This window comes from Pleurodeles waltl, chromosome 4_1 (assembly GCF_031143425.1).
Source record: "Pleurodeles waltl isolate 20211129_DDA chromosome 4_1, aPleWal1.hap1.20221129, whole genome shotgun sequence".
NCBI lineage: Eukaryota > Metazoa > Chordata > Amphibia > Caudata > Salamandridae > Pleurodeles > Pleurodeles waltl.
This window is the reverse complement of record NC_090442.1, coordinates 106,977,340-107,002,096: the sequence shown is the minus strand read 5'-3', so window position 1 is coordinate 107,002,096 and position 24,757 is coordinate 106,977,340. Positions and strand designations below refer to the sequence as shown.

Genomic DNA, 24,757 nt, shown 5'->3' with positions numbered 1-24,757 from the left:
AAGATCAACAAAACATGTCCCAGAATCACAAGACTAACAAGAAAGTTGACTCAGCATTCCTCATGTTAATCTTTTTGGGTTCTGGTTTGTGTTAGATGCCAAGTCTGTATATGACAACAAGTTGCTTTTTCTGCAGCATTCTCTAAAATCTTTCCTTACTGAGCTGCTCTTTATACATATGTTTTTTATGTACGCTAGGAGATGTTTCTCCTGCTGGCCCTCTTAGTGCTACATTATCCATAGGACAGCTCTATCACTATTCGTGTGTCATGGGACACCACTTATTCAGGCCTGCGTTCTCCTTTTACAAATCAGTGATGTCAAGTTTATTAATCCAAATAAATGGAGACCAAAGTGCCTAGCAAACACTAATCAGATTTGTAAGATTAAGGGCCTGATTTAGAGTCTGGTGGACATGTCACTCCATCACAAACATGACTGATATCACATCTGCCGCACTGCGATTCCAGTGTGTACTATGGACATCGCAATACAGCAGACTGGATATCCTTCAGGTTTTCAATGGAGTAACCCCATCCGCCAAACCCTAAATCAGGCCATAAGTCTGAAAACACAAAGGAGCATATTTAAGAGCCACGAGCGCCACCTTAGCGCTGCCAGAGCATAATGTTTTGATGCTAAGCTGGCGCTAAAATGCAACCCTTAGCACCACATTATGCCTGCACCAGGAATAATGTATGCAAGAGGGGCGTTTCAGTGCTAGGAGGCCTGCAAAAATGGTGCAGCTACATTTAAAAGATTTCACTGCACCATTTTTGGCGCAATTTTAATGCCTGCTAGGTGCAGGCGTTAAAATGACGCCCCATAGAAACCTGTGGCCCCCTTTGGACTTTGCTGCACTAGTGTCAACATTTTTAGCACTAGTGTAGCAGAGCGCCACAATAGCGCCAAAAATGTTGACGCTATTGTGCTAACGACCGCCATTGTATGCTGTATTATAAATACGGAGCAACCATGGTGTCGTTAGGTGCTGGTAGGGAGGCGCAAGAAAAGTGACTCATCATAGCTGATGCAGTACTTTTTCTTTCATATGGGCCAAAGTTCTGCTAAATTGAAAGACTTAGTTTTGTTTGCCATGGATAAATAAAACAGTCGTTCTGCTCAATGATAGCACATTCCATTCCTGCTATGCAACCTGATACCGACTCCACTCAAAGCATAATACCAGTTACAAACAAATAAAAAGCCAAACTATTAAAGAACATACTTGCCACACAAGCCTACAATGTCTGACCACAAATGGCCACTCCCTAACAATCAGAATTTAAACATGATTACCTGCCCTAAGCCAAATGTTTGCAACCCTGGGGGCTTATTTTACAAGCCCCCGGTGCCATCAGAGCATCACTTATTTTGATGCCCTGCTGGTGCACAGTGCAGACCTATATTTACAATGCAATGCAAGGCCACCATGCTTGGCTTTACATGATCTTGTAGCTGTGGTGTAGGGCCACGCACCACAAGTTGCTGCGTTGCCTCACACTGCGTCAGGGAGGTGTGCCATGGGGGTTGCTGTGGGTGTTCCAACTCAACATCCATGGATTTTGACACTGCTCTAGATTAACAACATATCAGGGGCAGCGCCATAAATTTACGCATCCCCAGAGCAGGTGTAACGAGGAGAAATGTTTACATCCTCGTTTTTTCTTCTTTCCATATGTGCTGCATTCTGCACACACACAGAATGAGGAAAACACCTCCTATGATTGTTTTTGTGCAGGAAGAGGTCCCTTCCGGCACAAAAACAATTGTGCCAATAACACAGACACCCTTGCATCATGGTGGACGGTGCCTGTGTTGACGCTCAGCAGCAATTTCTGCGCAGGCTGAAAGGAAAGGAAGGCACTGTGTCTTGTAAATAGTCTTGTAAATACAGGGCATTTCTGCCCTTTCCATTTAGCATAGGGCAGCGCAGCTAAAAGGGTTGCAGCACTGCCTTATGCCAAGTATTTGTAACTAAGGCCCCTGGATTGCAAGCATTATGAGCAAAGTACATATTTTTACCCTGGTTTTACAGCACTCTCATAACCGTCAGTATAGCCCATGCTATGCCAAGACCTCATACATACCTATAAATGTTGTTCATCATAGCAGAATAGTAGAATTACCATTGAAACATGGTTAGAGATTACAGCAACTTTTGAGCTCAATCATCCTCCAAAGTTGAGCCAACGCCCTTCAGCCCCTACTTCCAGGTGACTTTGGGGGTCATGGTTGCGCTCGGACCGCCGCCAAAGTGGCGGTCCGGCCGCGGCATTATGACTGTGGTGGAGCCGCCACGGTCAAACCGCTGACACCACCAGGCTTCCGCCAGCATGCAGCCTGGCGGTCCCAGCGGTTGTAATCCGCCAGGGCAGTGCTGCAAGCAAGCAGCACTGCCCTGGGGATTACGAGTCCCCATCCGCCACCCTGTCCATAGCGGTAAACACTGCCATGAAAAGGCCAGCGGTATCGGGGACATGGGGCCCCTGGAGGCCCCTGCAGTGCCCATGCACTTGGCCTGGGCAGTGCAGGGGCCCCCATGCACAGCCCCGTCGCGCATTCCACTGCCCAAATTGCGGCCATGTTCCTGCTGGGCCAGTGGGCGGAAACTCTGTTTCCTTCCGCCGACCCAGCGGGGAAGCCATAATAGGGCCGGCGAGATTCCGACCCGCCAATGTCATAATGAGGGCCTTTGTTTTTGGACCCAGCTAATGGGGAACACCTTCAACTGAAGATTTTCTTGGCATCAAGGGTTTCTGCTTGTGTGATCCTACATTGCAGCTGACGCCAAAGTGACTTATATAGGCTCCACCAACCTTAAAGTGGAAAGCATTTTTGGAATCTAGCACTTTCTGATACAACCACTAGATGCTGTTATAAGCTTCAGGAGTTACAAGTAATTCGGGAATATAGTTTTTCCACACAGTTTACCTGCAAACTATGGAGGTGAAAATCTGCATAAATATGAGTAATTTATGCTGCAAACATATCCAATAGGCTATTCCCAATCAACATGTAACCCATAATCAGGAGTAATTCCCCATTCCCATAGACTTAGGGCCGTATTTATACTTTTTGGCGCACAACTGCGCCAACGCAGTTGTGCGTCAAAAAATTTAACGCCGGCTAACGCCATTCCAAAGCGCCATGCGGGCGCCTTATTTATGGAATGACGTTAGCCGGCGGAGCTGCCTGGTGTGCGTAAAAAAAAATGACTTACACCAGGCAGCGCCGGCGTAGGGGAAAATGGAGCTTGGGCGTAAAAAAATGGGGCAAGTCAGGCTGAGGCAAAATTTTCGCCTCAACCCGATTTGCGCCATTTTTTAAAACTCCCAACCCCCATTTAAATGACTCCTGTCTTAGCAACGACAGGAGTCATCCCCCCTTGCCCAATGGCCATGCCCAGGGGACTTATGTCCCCTGGGCATGGTCATTGGGCATAGTGGCATGTAGGGGGGCACAAATCAGGCCCCCCCTATGCCACCCAAAAAAAAAAAAAAAAAAATTACTTACCTGAACTTACCTTAAGTTCCCTGGGATGGGTCCCTCCATCCTTGGTTGTCCTCCTGGGGTGGGCCAGGGTGGCAGGGGGTGTCCCTGGGGGCATGGGAGGGCACCTCTGGGCTCCTTCCGAGCCCACAGGTCCCTTAACGCCTGCCCTGACCAGGCGTTAAAAAATGTCGCTAAATCGGCTGGACGTCATTTTTTTTGACCCGCCCACTCTCGGGCGTCATTTTTGCCCGGGAGTGTAAATACGGCGCACATGCCTCGGAGTCATTTTTTAGACGGGAACGCCTACCTTGCATATCATTAATTCTTAAATCTGCCCCTTGGTATTTATTCGTTTTTCAAAGATAAGTTCCCTATATGAATAGTTGTTTCTGTTTAACAAAGAATCAATGTCCCTGGTATAGAAGGACATTGCTGCCTGTGTGCGGATGCTGCTGATTCTTTTTCTTGCCCTGGTCTGCCATGCCTTGAATGGTAACCCATGAAGGGAAAGCCAGCCGTGGTCACCCAGCTATGAAGGGTGGGCAGTCATCACTGTGACCTAGTGGTCCAGGGGACCATCATGTCAAGCATTTCCAATGGCAGAGCTGGTCGAGGCATCATCAATGAAACATTCCTCTAACTGAGGCAAGAGAATGGTAAGCTTGGCCGATCAGGAATTTCCAATTTTTTGGTGAACACTCCATATCCACCAACCTCTAAATTAGGGTATCATGTTGGGTGATGCTGTGTGAAACTGCGTCAATAATACAGCACCAAGAGTTGCAGATCCCTTGTGATACTATAATTATGGTTTGCAATATTACCAGCCAATAACACGTTTCTCACTGTGGAATGGGGAATACCAGCAGGAATTGGTGGTCGTGCACCAGTTTTAACTTGTGTTTTCCTCATTCTGTGCATTTTTATCCTTGCACGTTTGCCAGATTTTTCCTGCCAAAATCTTTGTAGGGAAGAAACTTGGAAGAACAGTTCTCTAGCACACCTCATAATCCTGATTCAGCCAGTATGTTGCAATTAAAATCAAACTGAGATTTTCAGCCAGCTTGTAATAAGGGCCTTGACGGAAAGCCCCGGGGTAAATAGTTATTGAAACTTACCACAAACCGAAGAGATAAGGCCAGTTATTCATCCCTCCATCTTCCAGGAGAGTTGCGAAAGTCAATCAATTTTGGTTTCTGGCTCAGCTGACCAGAAGGAATGGCTTAAAGGGAGAGGCGTGCCAGTGATTTCGGAGATTTGTCCAGATTTTCTGACAATGTATCTGTGTCTACCATTTCATATGCAAATGAGATATCTTGGACAATCAAGATTTGTTGTCACCCTCATCTAGCTATGTGGTCCAGCACCCTCTTATGCCAGATAAGGCTGATTCAGTGCCCCAGTTGCTTTTCTTGAATGATATTGCTTCCCTCCATGTGCTCCTGGAATATGTGTGTGGCATTAAATACTACATTTTACTTCAAAGGTAATTACGGGCAGATGTTTGCCAGAACTTTAAGACTTAGTCGAGGAGTTGAAGATGGCAAATTCAAAGCCCTGGTCAAAAATAACTAGCTGAGTGCTGAGTTGATCAGTGCGACACAGTCCAATGCCAAAATGGTCTGCAAGGTGGATGCTAAGCATGGACAGCCAGCAGGCTTGGAGCCATAATTTTCTTATTTGCCTTTGGAATCTGTGTGACACACATACTGAAGGGCAGAGATGGGCAGTGATTGGTGGGGAAAATTGATGCATCAGAATTATCTTAAATGCTGTGAAGAAATCCAGCAATATTAGGATTAGAGGATGGTAACAAGGGCATCTTTTCAGATGTCCATCATCAACAACTCAACCCTTCTGTGAGCGTTGAAAATATAAATTCTTGGCTGCGGAGGATATCACTGTCTTCCACATATTCTTACAATTTTGACTGTCTTCCACAGAGTCTTACAATTGTTTAATCACCTCCACCTCATAGATCTTATTCTGCAAAGATAATCTGGAGATTTAGAGGTAGTTGGGAGAAGTTGTGGGAGCTTCTGGGGCTTTCTCTAACTGGGTCCCTGCATATTTCAAGGGAACTAGGGCCTTGTGCTGGAGGAGAAGGCATTGAGTCAGCAATGGTGCACCTATGTCCTGCTGCTTGCCTGCTTCATGTGAGGGAAGGCACCAGTGGGCCACTTGCATTAAAACAAAATTGGTATTTGACAGAAGTGGGTACTCAGAGGGTAAATGAGTGCATGGAGTTGTAGAGACAATGGTGCTTTAGACTAGAAGAAAACTGGTTGTATTGCACTCACAAATCCAACTGCTAGTGATAGCTATAAAAAATGAGTGGCAATGCTCAGTACCAGCAAACACCAGTACAGAATAATTAGTGTGCAGAACCACTGTGGATGTTCCAGCTCAAACTGCAAGACAGAATATTCATTTGCCAACTGATCATGTACCTCAGTTCCTATAAAAAAAAATCATGATCCAAAATGGCACATATGGAGTTTTCAGTTATCACAACAATCACTATCTGACCACTCAAGAGAATTCCAACCATATCCAAAAAGATACTACTGTGGCGTCTACAGTGTGGCGTCTGCCACACCTGCCCCACCTAACGAAACCATGGTTGCACTGTATTTATAATAGGGCACACCATGGTGCTTGTTTCCACAAGAGAATTCCAACCATATCCAAAATGATACTGCTGTGGCGTCTACAGTGTGGGAAACTATGAGCTTCAGGTCCACCTTATAAGTTATGCAAAACATTCCATTCATTGACACACAAAGTGCCCCACCTAATGACACCGTGGTTGCGCTGTATTTACAATACGGCGTAGCATGGTGCCCGTTTCCACAATAGCGTCATAATTTAGGACACTATTGTGGCACTTTGCTGGATTAGCGCCATAAATTATGGCACTAGTACAGCAAAGCACTAGGGACGCCCATAGGTTACTATGGGCACTTCACTTTAACGCCTGCCTGGAGCAGGCATTAAAAATGAAGGCAAAAATGTCACAGTAAAATCTTGTAGATTTCACTGCACCATTTTGTGCGGCCTCCCTGCATGGGAACGCCCCCTTGCATACATTATACCTGGCGCAGGTATAATGTGGTGCAAGGGGCTGCAAAGTGGTGCAATGCTTGCATTGTGCCACTTTGTACATATGGCACGGGGAAATGGCCTCCTTAACTCTACATTAGTGTAAAAAGAAAATCACGCAAGGAGGTGCAATGGCCTTGTAAATCTAGCCCAAAGGGTTTTCATTTGGAGTTAAAAAGATGCCATTTCTAAGCCACTATAATGCAGGATATAAACAGCATGTACACCTGGAATAACATGGAGCTGCAAACCATTGGTTACAGGTAACTTTATTCTTCATGAAAACTATCCTGAACAGGCCCACTTTCCTCCCTTGCCACTGCTCTTACCTCTGCATGCACCACTATCCTCCTTGTTTGTGTGGCTGAGAGGTTTTGTTTTTCCTTTTGTTTTACTACAGTTCTGTGATGTTGGGCCTCCAAGCATGCATGGTACAGATATGTGCACAAGTAAACCTCTACCTCTTCTTTGTGTTCATCCTCATTTGCTCACTACTTCTTTATCTTATGCTCTCAATCTGCTTCGTGTGCAAACTTTGTCCTTCTTTCTATCAAATTCGGTTTCAGTTTTCTTTTGTTGAGTCTGTCCCTCTCTCTGCATATATCTATTTCTAGCCTCTCTTCTACAGCGTGTGTACAACACAAACCCTATGATCTCATATTGCCTATCTTCCATCAATAAGTGCTACCTCCTTATGTACTCTTAACTTCTGCCTGCACATCTCTCTCTACCCCTGCCTAGGATCACAGTACTGGGTGTTCAAGGATAACGGGGCAGAGGATGGGTACCCACGCCCTGTGTCGGACTTTGGCTTACCTGAGACAGGTGTAGACGGGGCCTTTTCACATACCCACGACTGGAAGACCTATTTCTTTAAGGATGGACAACATTGGCGCTATGATGAGGTGACCAGACAGATGGACCCTGGATATCCAATGGCAGACACAACATGGACTCAGCTTCCTAGTCCAGTGGATGATGTCATAAATGGGCTGGAAGGTGTGTGCCTTCACTGTGGTTTAACTAATTACATCTCTTTTAACATTTTTTCTATCATTCACCCTGAGTCCACGAACACTTGTTTTCTTCCTTCATCTTTCCGCCATGCTCTGTCGCTCTACTTCTTTCCTCTTTATGCTAATTTCCCTTTTATTCCATCGCTTGTTTCCTGCATGAGGTAGTTCCTGCATAAAAGGTCAGAGAACTTACTGCGCCAGAAGAATACCCCCCATGTGACTAGCTGTGTGTGGTTCCAGTAGTAAGGGGGGTATTTCTCATTCATTCTGTCTTTTTCTGTTCCCAGTTTTGATCCTCATCTAAGCTCCATTTTGTCATAATCATTGTATATGCATTCTCTTTGTTTCACCAAAACTACAGTGCTAGCAGCAATTACATCCCACACTGTCTGCACCCCCAGCTTCATTGACATCAACGGATTGACACTTTGCTCCATCCTTAGCCCATCAACAAGCCACTGTTTGCTGCTGAAGGATTAGAAGGAAGGAGTGCAATCTGCAGAAAGTAAAGAGGGCTCTTAAATCCAGGTTATTTCCACTGCCAGTATGGTCCACAAAGGCAGGGTTAGCAGGGAGAGTGCAAGGGGTATCGAAGGGCAAGCAGCTGGGGATACCACAAGATGTGATAAAGCAGCAGCCTTAGAACATCACCCAGAGGTGGTGTCGACTTACTTCAAAAGTCCTCCGACATTTGTTTTTGATTGCTCCATGAGGCAAGATTTTATTTTGCCTGAAACATTGAAAACCCTTCTATTGCACTGAACTTTAGCTGGTAACAGTTGGTACCAGGGTACGAAGCCTGTTTTTCTAAAGTTATTTTTATGGAGGGATCATGAAAGCAGTAGCAGAGGTACTAAGGAAGGTAAAAGGGGGACCCTTCCTGCCCAAAAACAATCCTGAGAGGCGTTTTCCTCTATGTATGTATGCTGCAGAATGCAGCACACAAGTAAAGAGGAAAAAACAAGGAAAAATAAAGTTATTTCTCCTTGTTAGGCCTCACCTCGAGAGGTGTAAGGTTTTGGTGTATCCCCGGGTTTGCATGGTTTTGTAAATCTGGGAAACCATCAAAATCCATGGGAACACCCCCCCCACAAAGCTCATGGAACGCCTCCAGAGCACTGAGAAAGGCAATACAGTGATTTGCACAGCCTTGCCTTACTCCATATCTTTGAGGCCTTTCAAAGACGTGTAAAGTGACTTTGAGTGGCCTCATAGATATGATTTTCTAGTCTGTGCCACCAAGCATCACAAAAAATCGACACATCAGCAGTGCAAGGGGTTAAAAAAAATGCTGCTTAGTCCTCCTATTGAAGCCATATACCACAATATATATTATTTTTGTTATTCAAAAAATGGTACACACTTTTACATAGCTGTCCAATGGCCCTTTGGACATATTTTAACTTTACTTTTAGGGGCATATTTATACTCCGTTTGCGCCGGAATTGCGTCGGTTTTTTTAACGCAATTTCGACGCAAAACGAACTCCATATTTATACTTTGGCGTTAGACGCGTCTAGCGCCAAAGTCCATGGAGTTAGCGTCATTTTTTAGCGTGGACAGTTTTGCGTCAAAAAGTATAAATATGGGCCTTAATATCTGAAAGAGTTACCTTTCGTTTTTGTACCAATTTTCTCAAGCAGAAAAGGTTACATTTTTCTCAAACCTATTGATGTATGATAGTGTATGTTTGCGTGAATGGAGTTGCCGCTGTAATGGTACTTTCTATACTCGCGAATGCACGTGCGTGAAATACTGTCAGGCATTTTCTTTGCTGAGAACGTATGAATGCATTGATGTAAATGATAAGAGTGTGTCTCTTGGAGATCACAGGTGCTGAATAAATTCAGGCATCCGAAGAAGAATCTGTGGGAGCCAGAGCAGCAACAGTATGAGAGGCAGCTCTCTCAACCAGAAATGGTGCCCCTAGTACCCTCTTCTAGGGCACATGAATATTCTGTTAATACAGGGGAAGAGGAAGAGCATCACCGTGTCAGTCATGATGGTAGCCACTGAGGTAGCCACAGGATGAAGCTCTGATATTCAATATGGCAACCCAGAATTTGAAGACATTGAAAGAACTAATAATTGTTCATCAGGAAAAGCTGTTTAATGTCAAGAGGTGACCATTTCGACATTGACTCAGATTGCCCAGTTCGTCTGTGGCTGGGTGACGTGATGCGTAGACATGGATTCTGTTATGTCCTGAATAGTTTCTTAGCTGGTTGCCAGTAGCCACGGGAATGCTCCCAGCTGTCTTTGGATTCTGTTGAGGTTTCCACATCTGCGTGCATTTCTTGTATTGTCTCTTGGGTAAAAGATGCCCTGTCATGTCTCCCATTCTTGATGTGCCTACTGTGTGGTGCACAAAAAGCAGATATGCTCTTGTATTTGCTTATTCCATGGCCGTGTCAGAGTTTTTCAGTCTAAAGTCACCTGTAGTTCATGGCGTATGTGTCCTTTTACAAGCCCGTTTTCAGGCGCGGCCCATCCTTTAGGGCGGAGGGGCCACACACCCCCACCTTTTGCCCCTCATGAAGAGTGTCTGTCAGGCTGAACAAAGGTCAGCCTGACAGACACTCTTCATGTTCAGGTCAGGCAGCCAGGAGCATACATGCGCGATTTGCTGCCTGAGCTGAACTTTGCTGGGCTGAGGAGGTCAGCTCCTATGGGCGTGATCTCCCTGGGTGACGAGGAAAGCGTCACCCATTGACTTCGACCTGGGCGCTTCAGGTTTAAGCCCTGAAGCGCCCAGGGCGAGTGTCAATCAGTGACACTTCGTCACAGAGTGGGGTGGGGTCAGCAGTCTCACTGACCCCATCCCACTCTGTGACAAGGCTGGGACTGCTGCCTTCCCTCATTGGCTAACCTAAGGTCTGCCAATGAAGGAAGGCAGTAGTCCCAACTCTCCTGGGACCTCCAAGGCTGAAGTGTGGGGGGGGGGGGGGTTCTTGTGTGTGTGTGTGTGTGTGTGTGCGTGCGTGATATTTTAAAATGAATGTTTGATAAATGCATGTTTGAATGTTATGAGTGTTATTAATGGATGTGCGTGCGTGTGTGTGTTCTGTAAGAATGAGTGCGTGTGTGCTTCCTGTCTGCCCCCTCTCTCCCTCCTAAAGCTGCCGGCAGCCACTGCCTGTTTGTCTGCTCAGGTGTGGCGGTGCAGGACGTAGTGGTATCCCAACATTGAACTACCTCCTCAAACATAGGTCAGACCTCCAGCGATGAGCAGATGGGCCTTCCAGAGTTAAGGAAACTTGTACAATATGTGCTAGATATTTCACAACTAAACTTTGTGTACAGACAACACAAGTTACTGAGAAATGTAAGCAAGAGAATTTGAAGATCAGAGTTTACTGCTAGTGAAAGGTGCTTGCCCATATTCCAACTGGAGACCTGAACAATTGCATGGAAACTCTTGAAGGTAGAAGATGCAAGAGAAGGAAAAAAGCAATACTGGACATGATTCAACCATACGTTAAAGAGAATGGGAGTTAAATTGATGGTAATTGCTTTGTAAAAGGCAAAAATAAATTCAGTGTTTCAAAACTTGAGATATTAGAGGCAGATTTACGAGCCCCTTGCACCATCTAATGACATTAGAGTCGTTTTGTTTTATGCTAATGTGGCATTAGAAGTCCAAAAGATGCCGCACTAGATTTACAAAGTGGAACAATTCATGCATTGTGCCACTTTGTAACCCTTTGCACTACATCATGCATGCACCATGCATAATGGATGCAAAGGGGGCGTTCCCTCGTTAGGGGGGGACAACAAAATGGTGCAAAGAGATCTAATAAATTTCTTTGTGTCATTTTTTTGGCACTTTTAACTCCTGCTCAGAACAGGCATTAAAAGGAGGCACGCCAAATATTCACAATTTGCCTCAATGGGCTTTGCAGGATTAGTGTCAAAATATTTGACTCTAATGCTGCAAAGTTCCGAACTAGTATGGTGGCATTAGGGGGGGTACTAAGGGGTGCAGGAAAGGTGACACTGCACTGGGTGTAGCGCCTCTTTTCTTAAATCTGGCCCTAAGAGTTATGCTGGGGAACCTCATATAAATAAACACAGAGTCCAGCCTTTGTTAATGCAGATTGCCCTGGTAAGTGTATCTCCAACTATTCCCACTCTCTCCATGCACCTCTCACTAACCCTCCTTAATCTATTTCACATTTGCTCCCTCTTTTCTCACTCCTTCACAATTGGATGTCTTTTCCTTATTGTCTTAATTCATTCTTTTTATCCCATCATCTCTTCTTTGTGTTTTGTTTGTGGTTAATCTCACTCTCCTCTTATTTTTTGGGTGTCCTCAACATTCTGCAGGCCATTCTGACTCTTTGAGCTACAGTTGATCAGTTATATTTTTCTGGTCTCTCTACCCAGGTGAAGTCTACGTCTTCAAAGGGGCAGAATACTGGAAACTGAACAAAAACACTCTCCATGCAGAAACTGGTTACCCCCGCTCCATTGCAGAAGATTGGATGGACTGCACTGGGGACAAAATCCCCGAACAGCAAGGGGTCACCACAAGTCCCTCCTTAGGTGCCAAGAACCACCAGGACTCGCGGGCTCCTGAGTTGGAGCTAGAGAGGTGCCTTTGTTATGATTCCAGGACAGATTCTGGTTCAGGAGGGACCATAAAAATTACATCCCCATGGATGCTGCTGGTTGCCATGGGATTTCTAGGTATCATCCAAAGATGACTCCTGCATCACCTAGACCCCTCATCAAGCCACCCTATTGTATATATGAACTGAACAGACACTACTGCCAAAGAAGTCAAATTTATGTCTGTACATATTACTAGTAATATAATTTAACTGGAAGTGTTCTGATTCTAATCTCTTTTCGTGGACAAAAACAGGATTTTGAGGGTGATAAGACAGCAGTTATCTGCTCTGATTCAATCACCAGGAAGGAACTGCAAAAACAGAGAAAGCCAAGGAACAAAAAATTCTTCTGGTGTTTATACATGTATCCGATCATGAGGTGGACAATCTTGGGTAGTTTTACTCGTAAACCATTAAAGAAATGAATACCTCTGGAGCAGATATTGAAGATGTCGCCATTAGCTCATCATCTGTGTTTGGCAATCAGTTGCATGGACAGCATGAAGGAACTATTCTGAGTTTAATGCTGTATTTACACATTAATGTGAATGCAGATTCTCGGAGTGAGACACCGGTGCCATCTCCTGTAGTCCATCAAGCTTTCTTGCTTAATAGTATTAACACAGTGGTACAAAACTCGGGGGTGAACACACAGCACTTTTATAATTATGGATTAGTAGCTGTCTAAAATGAGGGTCGTTTTACACTGCCCGGTTAAACGTGACATCAAATAGACATCAAGAACAAAATTCATGTCCTCTGTGGCGTCCTTTGGAAACCTGAGGTTCTGTGTGGAGAGGAGATGAAAGAGACAGAACATCGCCACCTGCAACTTTCCTGCAATCCACAACTGCTAGGGTCTCTGGAAATCCAGGAGGGTGTGATAACATGTGGGGAGTGAAAGATTCCAGTGATGTCACAGAAGTGAAAATCAGGTGTTTTCACTTCCGTGGTGTAATAGCAGTGAATAACTATTTCACATCCGGCGCAGAAGCCACACGCAACAAATGAGCAGAGTGCAGAAGGAGCACGGCAGTGACAAGAGAGTGGAGTGCTGCAGCCCCCGACATTCACCGGTTATGTTTGCCATTTGATAATATGGTTGACACTGGGATACATGGTTGTCATTAGTAAAGAACCCGCAGGCATGTGGATCCCCGCAGAGGAAGAACTGGTGTCCCTAGAATAGCCACTTTAACCCAATGACAGTGAAGGAGAAATGTCTTTGGGGTTTACTCCCCAGGCAGATACTGGGCATGGGCAGAGGTGGTGGGTTGTTGCTCATTGTCAATTCATGGTCCAGAAGTTGTGAGGGAAAACTAGGTTGCACATTTGTTCACCTGTCTATGTGTTGATACCAAGGCCTCTGTACCCCATGAGTCTCACCTCCTTTGTGGGTTTACACTACCAGGAGCATATAGGTTCTTGACACATTCACTCATAGTGGACAGTTGAGTGACTCCGACTTGGGTTGGGCGGATCCCAAGAAAATAACACTCGCTACTTGAGGGCCACCTATCACCCCAGCTTGCAATTCACTTGAATTTCCATTACAACATATCAGTACATCACTCAGTGCCAGCAGTGTTGCGTGCCTATGTGTATACGTTCCGCTTTGGACTTGCATTCAAGGAGAAGTAAAGTGTGAAAATGTTTCCTTGCGTAATTGAAATTCTCATGCAGAAATATACTATACAAATCGCATTGTGCAGGCTAAACATTTTACACAACAGGAAATATCTCATACAAAACAATACAGATTATAGTGGCAGGAGACTGGTTCTAGGTATCTAAGTCCAGTACTGCAAATATGTTCTACTCAAACGAGCCTTCCTTGGGCAAAAGTTAAAGCATCACCAATTGGAAAATATTTTCAACAAAATATGCGACTACTGACTTCAGGAATTACGTGATATTTTGCACTCCTAAAAGTAACTTGCCCAAACCATTTTTGACTTAGTCTTTTACAGAGCATTTTAGCTCTGCTTGATCATTTAGTTAGAAATAAAACACATGTGGCTACTTATGAAAACGACCAAATCTGCATCACATTTTTAAAATCCCCAAAACCTGTGGTGTATTGAAACAAGTAGGTACTCCTAATTTAGACTTTGCCTAATGCGGCCCATGGTAAGTCACTGAAATACATACAGATGCTGGGCGAGTTCCCTCCTATGGTGTGGGGGTCACTCTTGTTTTCATGATCCTTCACCACCAGGTGGAAAAAAAAAATATGATGGCAATGGACAGCAAAAAAAAGCCACCCGACTGCCTACTTAAAATATGGGATGTGGTCAGATGGCTAACTTTCAACAGCCCTTACTCTGTCGGCCATCAGAACAGTATGCTGGTGACAGACCCAGTGTAGGCTCCATCATCAACATACTTTCAGTCCACCTGCCCCTAATTTAAGCAGGTAGATTGAGCTTGGTGGGGAGGGCACTCCTTCACTGTTGTGACAGGGTAATCTTTGCTGAACTTTAAATCAGCCCACAAGTCCTGTGTTTTAATATGTTAAGAATTGTTAGGGCTGAGTACCATGTTCAACAGTATCCTGAAATATGAAGAGGTTGAGATGTCTGAGATTGGGTGAGAAGTGGTTGTAGTGGGCAGCTGTAAAGAACACAGTGTGAGCGGAGAGTTTCAGTAAAGTGAGCAGCTCAGGAGCTTGACTGATGTCAAACAATCAATCAAGGTTCTTGTAGAGCATGGGGGGGTAGAAGGAGTTCAGTCGAAGAGCCACGTCTTGAGGTCCTTCTTGAACTGAGGGTGATTGCCTGAGATGTAGCGGGAGAGCATTCCTTGTCTTTGCGGCGAGGTAAGAGAAGGATCTTCCTCTAGCTGAGTTCTTGCATATCCCTGGGGATGTGCCGAGGGCCAGTTGGGTGAAGCGGAGGGGCCGGGTGGGCGTGTGGAAGGTCAGGCAGTGGTTAAGGTACGCGGGTCCGATGTTCTTGAGGGCCTTGTATGTGTGCATGAGGAGGGATTGAAGGTGATTTTTTTTGTTGATCGGGAGCCAGTGAAGGTCTCTCCGGTGACCGAAGATGTGGCCACAGCAGGGGATGTCCAGGATGAGTCTGGCTGTGGCATTCTGGATTCTTTGCAGTTTATTTTAGAGTGTTTGGGTTGTGCCGGCATAGAGTGCGTTGCCGAAGTCTAAGTTGCTGCTGATTAGCACCTGGTGACTGTTCTCCTGTACTCTATTGGGATCCATTTGAAAATCTTTCAGAGCAGGTGGAGTGTATGTAAGCACAAGGATGAGACGGCGCTGATTTGGCGGTTCATTTACAGCGAGGGGTCTAGGATGATGCTGAGGGTGCGAGAGTGTGTGTGTGTGTGTGTGTGTGTGTGTGTGAATGTGTATGTGTGTATTGAGGGCGTCGTCCCAGGCAGAGGGGGTGGAACCCAGGATGAGGATCTCGGTTTTGTCAGAGTTGAGTTTCAGGCAGCTGTCCCTCATCCAAGCGACGACTGCCTTCATTCCGTTGTGGAAGTTGCTTTTTGCGGTTGTAGACTCGGTTAGAGAGAGGATCACCTGGGTGTCATTGGAGTAGGAGACGTTGTTGAGTCTGTGATTTGTGACGATGTTAGCGAGCAGGATCATGTAGCTGTTGAAGAGGGTGGGGCTCGGAGAGGAGCCCTGAGGAACTCTACATCTGATCTCTGTCAGTTTTGAGGAGAATGGTGGGAGCCTGACTCTCTGGGTTTGTCCGGTGAGGAAGGCGCGGATCCATTCTAAGGCTTTGCTGCGGATGCCGATGTCATGGAGTCTAGTGCAGAGGGTGAGGGAAGGGACGGTGTCGAAGGTGGCAGAGAGGTCCAAGAGGATGAGGGCTGCGGTTTTGCCTGGGTCGAGGAGAGTGTGGATGTTGCCCGTTGCTGTGAGGAGTGCGGTCTCAGTGCTGTGGTGGATTATGAAGTCTGATTGGGAGGGGTCAAAGATGTGGTTGATGAGTTGGGCATTGATGGCCTTCTCGATTACTTTGGCTGGGAAGGGAAGCAGAGAGATGGGTCTGTAGTTCTTGAAGTCCAGCAGGTCGGCAGAGGGTTTCTTCAGCAGTGGGTTGATTTCTGTGTGCTTCCAGTCTTCCAGAAAGGTGGCAGACTCAATGGAACAGTTGATGGTGTGGCATAGATCGGGAGCGATGATGGCGCCAGCTCGGGTGAAGATGTGGTGGAAGCATGAGTCCGAGGGGGCTCGGAGTGGATGGTTTTCATGATCTTCAGGGTGTCGTCAGTGGAGAGAGTGGTCCAGTTGATCAGGGTCAGGTGGGAACTGGAGCCTTTGAATGCAGTGGTTGTAGGTGGGGTGGGTGGGTCTTGAAGCCCTTGTAGATGTCTAAGATCTTGTGATGGAAGAAGGTGGCGAGGTCGTCATAGAGATCTTGGGAGGGGGATGTCTGTGGAATCTGTGCTGGGTTTGGTGAATTCTTTGAACACTGTGAAGAGTTCTTTGCTGTTGTGTGCATTGACGTTGGTGCGTTCCTGGATGGCCATTTTCTTTGTGTTTCTGATGAGGTGGTGGTGTGTGGTGACGGCGGTTTTGAAGACTGCATGGTCAGCTGGGGTCTTGCTGCTCCTCCATCTTCTCTCGAGCCATCTGCAGGTGCGCTTGGACTCTTGGATGGTGGGGGGGAGAGTCAGCTGGCTTTCTTGGGGGGTTGCTTGTCGGAGTGCTTCCTGATGGAGTCCAGTGTTTTGGCTCAATCATAGATCTATTGGCAGAGGTTGCATGCGGATGTTTTGGCAACCGTAGTGGCCAGTGGTGGTGTTTGGCAGAGGGTGGTGGTGAGTTGGTCTTTGGAGACCTTGCTCCAGCTTCTTTGTAGGTAGCGGTGGGTGAGGTGGGTTTGGTAAATGATAAGTGGTGATCAGTCCAGTGCAGTGCAGTGCAGTGCAGTTCAGAGGTGTGGGTGACGAGGATGTTGGTGCTGGCGGAGAAGATGGGGTGAAGCATGTGCCCTGCTGGGTGGGTTGGTGAGGTGACCAGTTATTCGAGTCCCAGGGTGACGAGGTTCTCCAGTAGGGAAGATGTGTTGTCATCGTTGAGGTTTTCCAGGTGGAAATTGAGGTTACTGAGGAGGATGTAGTCCGTTGAGGTGAGGGTGTGGTGTGCGATGAAGTCGGCTATGGATTCGCTGAAGGGGGGGGACAGGGTCCGGAGGGTCTGTATTCAATGGTGCCATGGAGGGTCGTGTTTGGAAGTGGAGGTGCTCCATGCTGGGAGAGTGGTCGTCGGAGCTAGTAGTGAGGCAGAGGGCATTTCTGTGAATGATGGTGATGCCTCCTCCTGGTTGGTTGATGCGGTCCTTGTGTTTGATTTTGTAGCCGTCGGGAATGGCGGTGGCGATGTCCGGGGCGGAGGTGGGGGGATCATCCAGGTTTCTGTGAAGAAGGCGACATCTGGAGAGATGGAGTTGAGCAGGTCCTAGATCTTCACCACCTATTTGATGAGGGAGTGGGTGTTAAAAAGGATGCAGCAGAGGTGGTTGGATCCGGTACTAGTTGGGCATGTAGTAGGAGGGTCTGGTGTGCAGAGCCAGGAGAAGGCGCAGTTGCAGCAGGTGAACGGGCCTTGAGTGTCCTGTGGTGACGCGAGGTGGCAGGAGGTGAATCGTCCAGCGTTAAGGGCTAGGAGGGTACTAGCGTTGTACTGATGAGAGGAGCAGAGACCCAGGTCCATGGCACTGGGTGCAGTCCAGGTGCGGATGGGCTCAGACTGGCTTGCCTTTGGCATTCAAGTGGAATGAGAGGTTAGAAAGAGGACAAAGCAGTTGACTACTAAACATTCAAGATTTTTCTTTTTCAGAAAAACTGAAATTAGTAGATTAGTTAATAGTGGGGGACAAAGTCAGGTTCAGCATTGTTTTTTTATTATTTTAATTAGGGACATGATCACTGTAGACTTAGAACATAATGAGTAGGTGCCTGTTTTGAGAGAATAGTTGAAGAGCATAATCAAATAGGATGAGACAGGGAAGATTAGGACTACATGTTTAATGGTTAAGAATTGAAATGGACCCATGGAGCAAAAGATGAGTTGGCAGTGTCAATTATATGGATTATTTTGGAGAAAAGATTGTTGGGCAGAGTGGCTAAGGAAAGAAGATGGAGTCAGGAGGAGAGAGGCAATAGTAGTTATGAGGACTCTGACCTTTGATAAGTAACTAAAGGCAACGTCCATCGCGGAGAGTGAGGGATGGGTGAAAAGTGTGCCCAAAAGGGGAAAGCAAACAGTGATGAGGTTCGGCCTTCAAGGTAGGATGATTTGGCTGCATTCAGAGCTGGTATAAAGTCACTCTGGTGACTTTGTAGGTTTTAAAATGCTCAGCGTCCTGGATATTACGCTCTTGCATTTTGATTAGATGTGATACAATGGGAGAGAGAAGACAGTGGGGAGCTGATTTACTCAGATTTTGTGCCAGCTTGCATTACTTTTGTGGCACAGTCCCAACACAAAATCATTTTTGTTATTTACCAAGTCATAAAATGGCACTTTGCTAAGTTTAGCATTAACAATGTAACACAAGGCAGAAAACAGTGTTGCCTTGCCTCAGTTTGCAATGGTAAGGTGCTCCATGGGCAGAGCATGGGCGTCCACAAGCATTTATCCATGGATTTTGGCAAATTCCCAGATTCACAAAGACTTGTAAATCTGGGAATGCATCAAAATGCTACACCTTCCCCAGTGAGGCCCTATGAGGTGAAATATCTTTATTTCTCCTCATATTTCCTCTTTCCATGCATTGTGCAGCACACACAGAAAGAGGGAAAAGCCTCTCAGGATTGTGTTTGTGCAGGACAATCCTGCCTGTGCACTACGGTGCAAAGGTGGCTGTGTTGGCGGGAGGTTGCACAGAGTCCGTCAGGAGAAAGACAAACTGCTCGATAGAGCATTTCTGCCCTCTCCCTTTAAATCAGTGCAGTGCAGCAAGGGGTCTTGCTGCATTCTGTTGCCCCTAAATACATAACTTGGATGGTTGATTAGGAGTGGGACACACTTGATTAAATATTCGGGCAAACGTCCGGGGTCGGGCTCTGATTACTCTGAGAAGCTGAGAGAAAGGCTACTACAAGTGCCTTTTTGTGCTTAAATTCCCCGGGACTAGTCCTAGTAGTAGGCACTGGGAAACAGATGGTAGTACTGTTGTCTCCTGGAGTTAACATCCTGAATGCCTCTGGCCAGTTAGAGGACGCTAGGAGAAAGAGGACACTGGTGCGGTCCCCTGCGGTAAAATAACTGCCCAGGTCTTTCTCTGCTGGTCTAGTCCATTGTATAAGGGTGGCACAGGTGATGCCCCTTTGTGTTAATACCCAGACAGAGGATACAGGAAGAAAGATGACCGTGGTGCTATCCCTTGGGGTTAACTCCATCTGTCTATCTCTGGTCAGACAAGGGACAGTAGGTGAAAGAGGACAGTGGTGATGACCGTTGGGGTTATATCTCCGTGTCTATCTCTGGAAGATGGGGGATTTTAGCAGAAGGTGACCGTGGTGCCATCCCTTGAGGTTAACTCCCTGAAGCCGTCTCTGGACAGAGGATACAGGAATAAAGATGGCAGCAGTGCTATCCCTTGAGGCTAACTGACCTGTGTCTATCTCTGGCCAGACAGAGGACACGGAAGAAGGACCGCAGTGCTATCCCTTGGGGTTAACTCGTGTCTACCGCTGGTCAGACAAGGGACAGCAGGTGAAAGATTCCAGCGGTGCTATTCACTGGGTCCATCTCTGAGAATACTTTCTGTAAGAAGACATTGGTGCCAACCCCCTTAGAGTAACTCCCTGAGCCCATATCTGCCAACACTGGGGATACTAAGAGAATGGAACAGTAGTTGAAAGATGAGTAGTGCTGATCCGGGAGGAGACAGAAGAACAAAGAGGATTTTCCTTCTTGTTAGGACTCTATGTCCCATCATGGGAGTAGAGGGTACTGAACTCAATATTACCATGGCCCTGAATATTGTGGTCATTCTTGGAAATGCAGCTTATGATGTTATGTTACAGGAAGAAGCACTGCAAGATATTCAAAAAATAATATTTTCCCCAAATGCATCTGTTTGCAGGTCACCAGTTCTGCTGTAATCCTCCAGCACCTGAGGCTATGCAGGAAAGTACACCTGTCCCGTACACCGGGCGTGGTCCCCCAACTTGTCATATCTAATCTGAAGTCTAGACCTCACCCACAAAAGAACCATGGTGGGCCCGCCCTCGAGGAATGCTGCCAGGTCAATGGTGCATGAAAGTGTCACTCAAGCTGAGACTAATGTGCGTCATATACACGCGTGAGCCTAGGCCGCATCTACAGAGAAGCCATAGGGTGGGAAAAGGGTGCGGAACCTGCAAGCAAAAATGTATTTTCCAGAATAAACAGCGACGTTAAGTTAATTTTTTTATGTTCATTTTCACAGGCCTAAGATAAGTCACCTTCTTTCTTTTATAATAATACTTTGAGTGTCCTGATCTTTACTGTCGGTGTGAAATAAGACTTCATAATTGTCCCACCAGCGTGGTCCATGATCGATACCTGTGAATCAGACAGTCCGATAGTCGTTTTCCCTTCTACGATTTGATGTGCATGGATTTTGCTCGTAATAAGCAGTACCCCGCACTACTTCGACGCTTAACAGAGAGCAGCTGCTCAGTTTAAACTGGAAGAAAAAACAGGGAAATGACTAAATAGGATAATTTTTTATTAAACTGCTTCATAACTTGCAAAAACTGAACCACGAGCTTCAGCCCGAACAAAGTATTCCTTTTGCGGGCGCGTGACTGGAAAGGCTTTCAGACATGGCGAGTTATGCCCAGGACTTGAAGAACTGCTTGAAGAGTCCACTCTCATTCTCCTCGGACACGATCTGCACCTGTGCACAAGAAAACGCAAGCACTGGTGAGAGGACAGCACGGAGCATGCACTGCACACACCAGGAACCCCCTTCAAGAGGTTGCTGAAAGCACCTTGGCACGTGCAGCTTTTCTGCCATGCTGCATCTGGTCTGGGCCTATTTGGTTTCCAATCAGATTCTACCTAGTTCATGAAATACGAAGCAACAAGCAATTAGCTCCGAAGAGAGGCTGTAGGACCACTCTACTCCAGGATATCTACACCAACAATATTGCGATACAGGAATCTTGCGGCCAGAATAGTGAGGGATCAAAAAAAAAAAAGAAAATCAGAGGTAGGTGCGTATAGGGAAGTATAGATTTACTATTTCTAACTCCACATCACCGCTTAGCTATGTGGAAATATATATATATATATATATATATACACACACACACACACACACACATATATATATACACACACACACATATATACATATAAACATATAAACACACACATCACCCAGAAAGAAAGTTTGGCAATATATACACTGAAAAAACCAAAGGGATGTAGAGTTAGGTTGATGTTTTACCCATACAAAACCATAGACATTCAGCAGTTAGTTATATTTATGTTAAGGAACTATAATTTGTGCTGGTGGCCTAAAGTTATCTAACAGGGCGAGTTATAGTTTCTTTAGATAAGTATAACTATAAATGCTGAATGTCTATGGTTTTGTATAGGTAAAACATCGACCCTAACTATAACATCCCTGAAACCTTAGCATTTTACAGTCAAAATATATAACAAAATAAATATATATATATATATATATATACACATATATATATTCAGTTACCACATGTTGATACAACGACTGCCTACCCCCCCTCCCCCCACACATGCACTCAACTCCACACTGCACATGGCCATGCGCAGCGGGTTCTGGTGTGTGACTAGAGTTTTTTTTCATTGCATTTGTAGGATCCGTGGATCTTCCGTGAGTTTACTTTGGGGGGTGGGGGGGGGTGAGGCTGTTCTAGTCACTGCAGTGGAAGCACAGACATGCCAAAAACAATTAAGCAATGTTTCCCATTGAGGGGTCCAACCACTCCATCTCTACTATGGAGTCAGGATACCTGTATCCTGACCCCTTATGTCAGTCTTTTAGTGTTTTTTCCTCCCCCCGGACCAATGTGAAAAAGAAAATGTCAGCCACATCTTTCCTCTCAGGTTGCAACCAGACAATCAGGGACTTGCTTTTCCCCTGGATCTGTGAAGCCTCCTTAAGTAGATCCATGAAGTGTCCACGTCTTTAGATATCTATATTTATTTTTCCTTTAATAGCTCCAAAACCACTAAATGTGTTTGCACCAAATAACAAAAAAGGTCTCTTTCTGGACCTAGTGCTATCTTTCTGCCAAATCTGGTGTAATTCCCTCCAGCGGTTCAGGCTGTAGCTATGCCGAAACTCCCTATGGGGGATTTGCATGGGGAAAACATGTTTTGCCCCCCCCTCCCCTTTTCTTGGCCCTCGCTTGGGGAATCACCCTGAAACTTTCCACACAACAGCTAAAGTGACAGGTGTACTAGTTTTGAGAATTGTGTGAAGATTTATCAAACAGTGCCAAAGTTCTAGGCAATACAAAAAATGCTTTTCCTATGGAAACTAGATCCTAACTATATCGGCAGTAGGTAATAATATATTACCTACTGGTGGTTGCTAGTAGGTAGTTATAGCTGGAACTATGTTTCCATAGAAAAAGCGTTTTTTGACTTGCCTATATCTTTGGCACCATTTCACGAATCTTCACAACTATAATTGCTGAATTTCTATGGTTATGTGAATAGAAAATGTCAGCCTTAGTATAACGTCCCGGTAACCTTTGGTTTTTAAGTGAACACATTATATACATACATACATATATATATATATATATATATATATATATATATAAAGTTAGGTGCTGAAACTCTATACTTACCTGTCGATATCTTTTATTTCAACATTTGTCCTTAATATTCTCTCCTATTTATATTGTGGGCTAGAGAATCATGGTGCACACCCTGTAAGACAACCTCTCCTTTGTGCCCCCAGTTCTTTGACTCTATAAGTATACATTAAAATATCTGAGCACCTTCTGGCTGGTACTTCATGCTGTGAAAGTGTGTAGAAAATAAACTCAGTGATCTGAAATTCGCACATGAGGAAAATACAGTCTGACTGAAGTTGTTCTTGTGCAAAGAACATCTCCGCATCATTTTATTGTTCCTCCAAGATTTCCCTGGAAAGGGTGTCTCACCTGTGTTGTGCTGGAATATTTCATGCGTGTGATGAACTCGTTGGCCATGTCCAAGGACTTCTGCCGTTCTTCTTTGTTGGCCTTCTTGCCTGCGTAGAATGAGAGACAGGAGATGGATTTAGGCGTGAAACACATAAGCGTGGCTTCACCAAAATTTAAAACAAGCACATGTACCATAATGCATCCTTTCACCTCCTAATGATAAGACAGTGCTAACAACTAGTCCCACACTATGCCACTCAACAGCTTCTTACTCTGTGCTCAGGCGAATAATGTGCCTCTCACATCCTTTCTGGTTTTTTCTCTTCTTGCTAATGTCTCTGTGACCCTTGAGACCAGGGATACCTAGAGCATCGCCAGGGGTATCACCAATATAGCCAAGGTTAGTAAATCCTTGGCTACTTCTAATCAGAATGCATGGTGGTACTTTGCCCACAAAAAAAAAAAAAAAAAAAAAAAAAAACACATGCACTTGGATCCAGGGTTTGATGCATGGAGTTATCATGGAGATTCCATCCCCTAGCCTCTCAAAGAAGTGTTAGCCATGTTACCTTGTACAATTTAATTAGCCCAATGAACACGTCTGTAGGATGCACCTGGCATGAGTGCAAGAAAAAGAGAGGCAAGGGTCCTGGGCTCCAGGGTGTGCACCGGTTAAAGGAAGCATCCCAGTTGATCATGTCAGGGATCCCTCTGTTCTCATTCATAGTGCACTTATACGAATGAACCCTACTTTTGAACTTTCAAACTCCTGGGGCAAACTGAGAATTAACGTCCTATGGGGCATCTTCTGGCATGCATATTCCATGAGTCATAGGGATGAGAACTGGGAAACAAGGGTTGGACTTTAATTGCATGCCGTAATGTTTCATTAGCACATCCACTGATTAGATGTTGCCAGTGACTCTGGAAAGAGGAGTCTCTTTGAGTTTAGTTTGCTTCTCTAATGCAAGGATTAACAATACCCAGTACGTGGTGCAGGATTGCAATATTTAGCAGCATTAGATGTATCCATCAGTTTTGAGAAGGGCAATGCTCCACAGACTCCTTCAGTTTGTATCAGAGACATTGAACTATCTAAGACATATCAAACCCCCCTATTCACTTTCCAGATGCAGCCTCACACCCACTCATGCCATCTCACAACCCACCACCGCACCTTTCCAAATGAAGATTCTTCCATTCTTGCCATTGTCCAGGATGAAGCAATCATTGGAGTCGAGCATCTGTTTCGCGAAGGGACTGCTGTCACTCACCTTGGTCAAGTCCAACTTACCACTGGCATTAGATACCTGAAGCAAGAGAAGAAAGGCACAAAGGTCACCTTTAGGGGTCAAAATTGTGAGAGTGGAAACAGGAAGCAATGTAGAGTAGTAAAGTAGGAGATCAAGAAACAATATTATG

The 24,757-nt window shown here is 45.5% G+C and overlaps 2 protein-coding genes across 6 annotated transcripts in view; one reads left to right on the top strand and one right to left on the bottom strand.

Moving 5' to 3' along the window:
• LOC138287423 (matrix metalloproteinase-17-like) overlaps positions 1–20,611 on the top strand; it is a 109,238-nt gene extending 88,627 nt beyond the window's left edge. For all 5 annotated transcript variants that reach the window (XM_069227844.1, XM_069227841.1, XM_069227840.1 and 2 more), the window contains exons 10-11: positions 7,339–7,596; positions 12,000–20,611. In XM_069227844.1, the coding sequence (XP_069083945.1) occupies positions 7,339–7,596; positions 12,000–12,319 (578 nt within the window). In that variant the 3' untranslated portion in view covers positions 12,320–20,611. The remainder of the gene's footprint in view (positions 1–7,338; positions 7,597–11,999) is intronic.
• A 288-nt stretch (positions 20,612–20,899) lies between these two features.
• Positions 20,900–24,757, bottom strand: part of CAPG (capping actin protein, gelsolin like) — a 59,972-nt gene continuing 56,114 nt past the window's right edge. The window contains exons 7-9 of the mRNA XM_069227845.1: positions 24,513–24,645; positions 23,354–23,442; positions 20,900–21,087 (exon numbers count right to left, since the gene is read on the bottom strand). Of these exons, the coding sequence (XP_069083946.1) occupies positions 21,022–21,087; positions 23,354–23,442; positions 24,513–24,645 (288 nt within the window). The 3' untranslated portion in view covers positions 20,900–21,021. The remainder of the gene's footprint in view (positions 21,088–23,353; positions 23,443–24,512; positions 24,646–24,757) is intronic.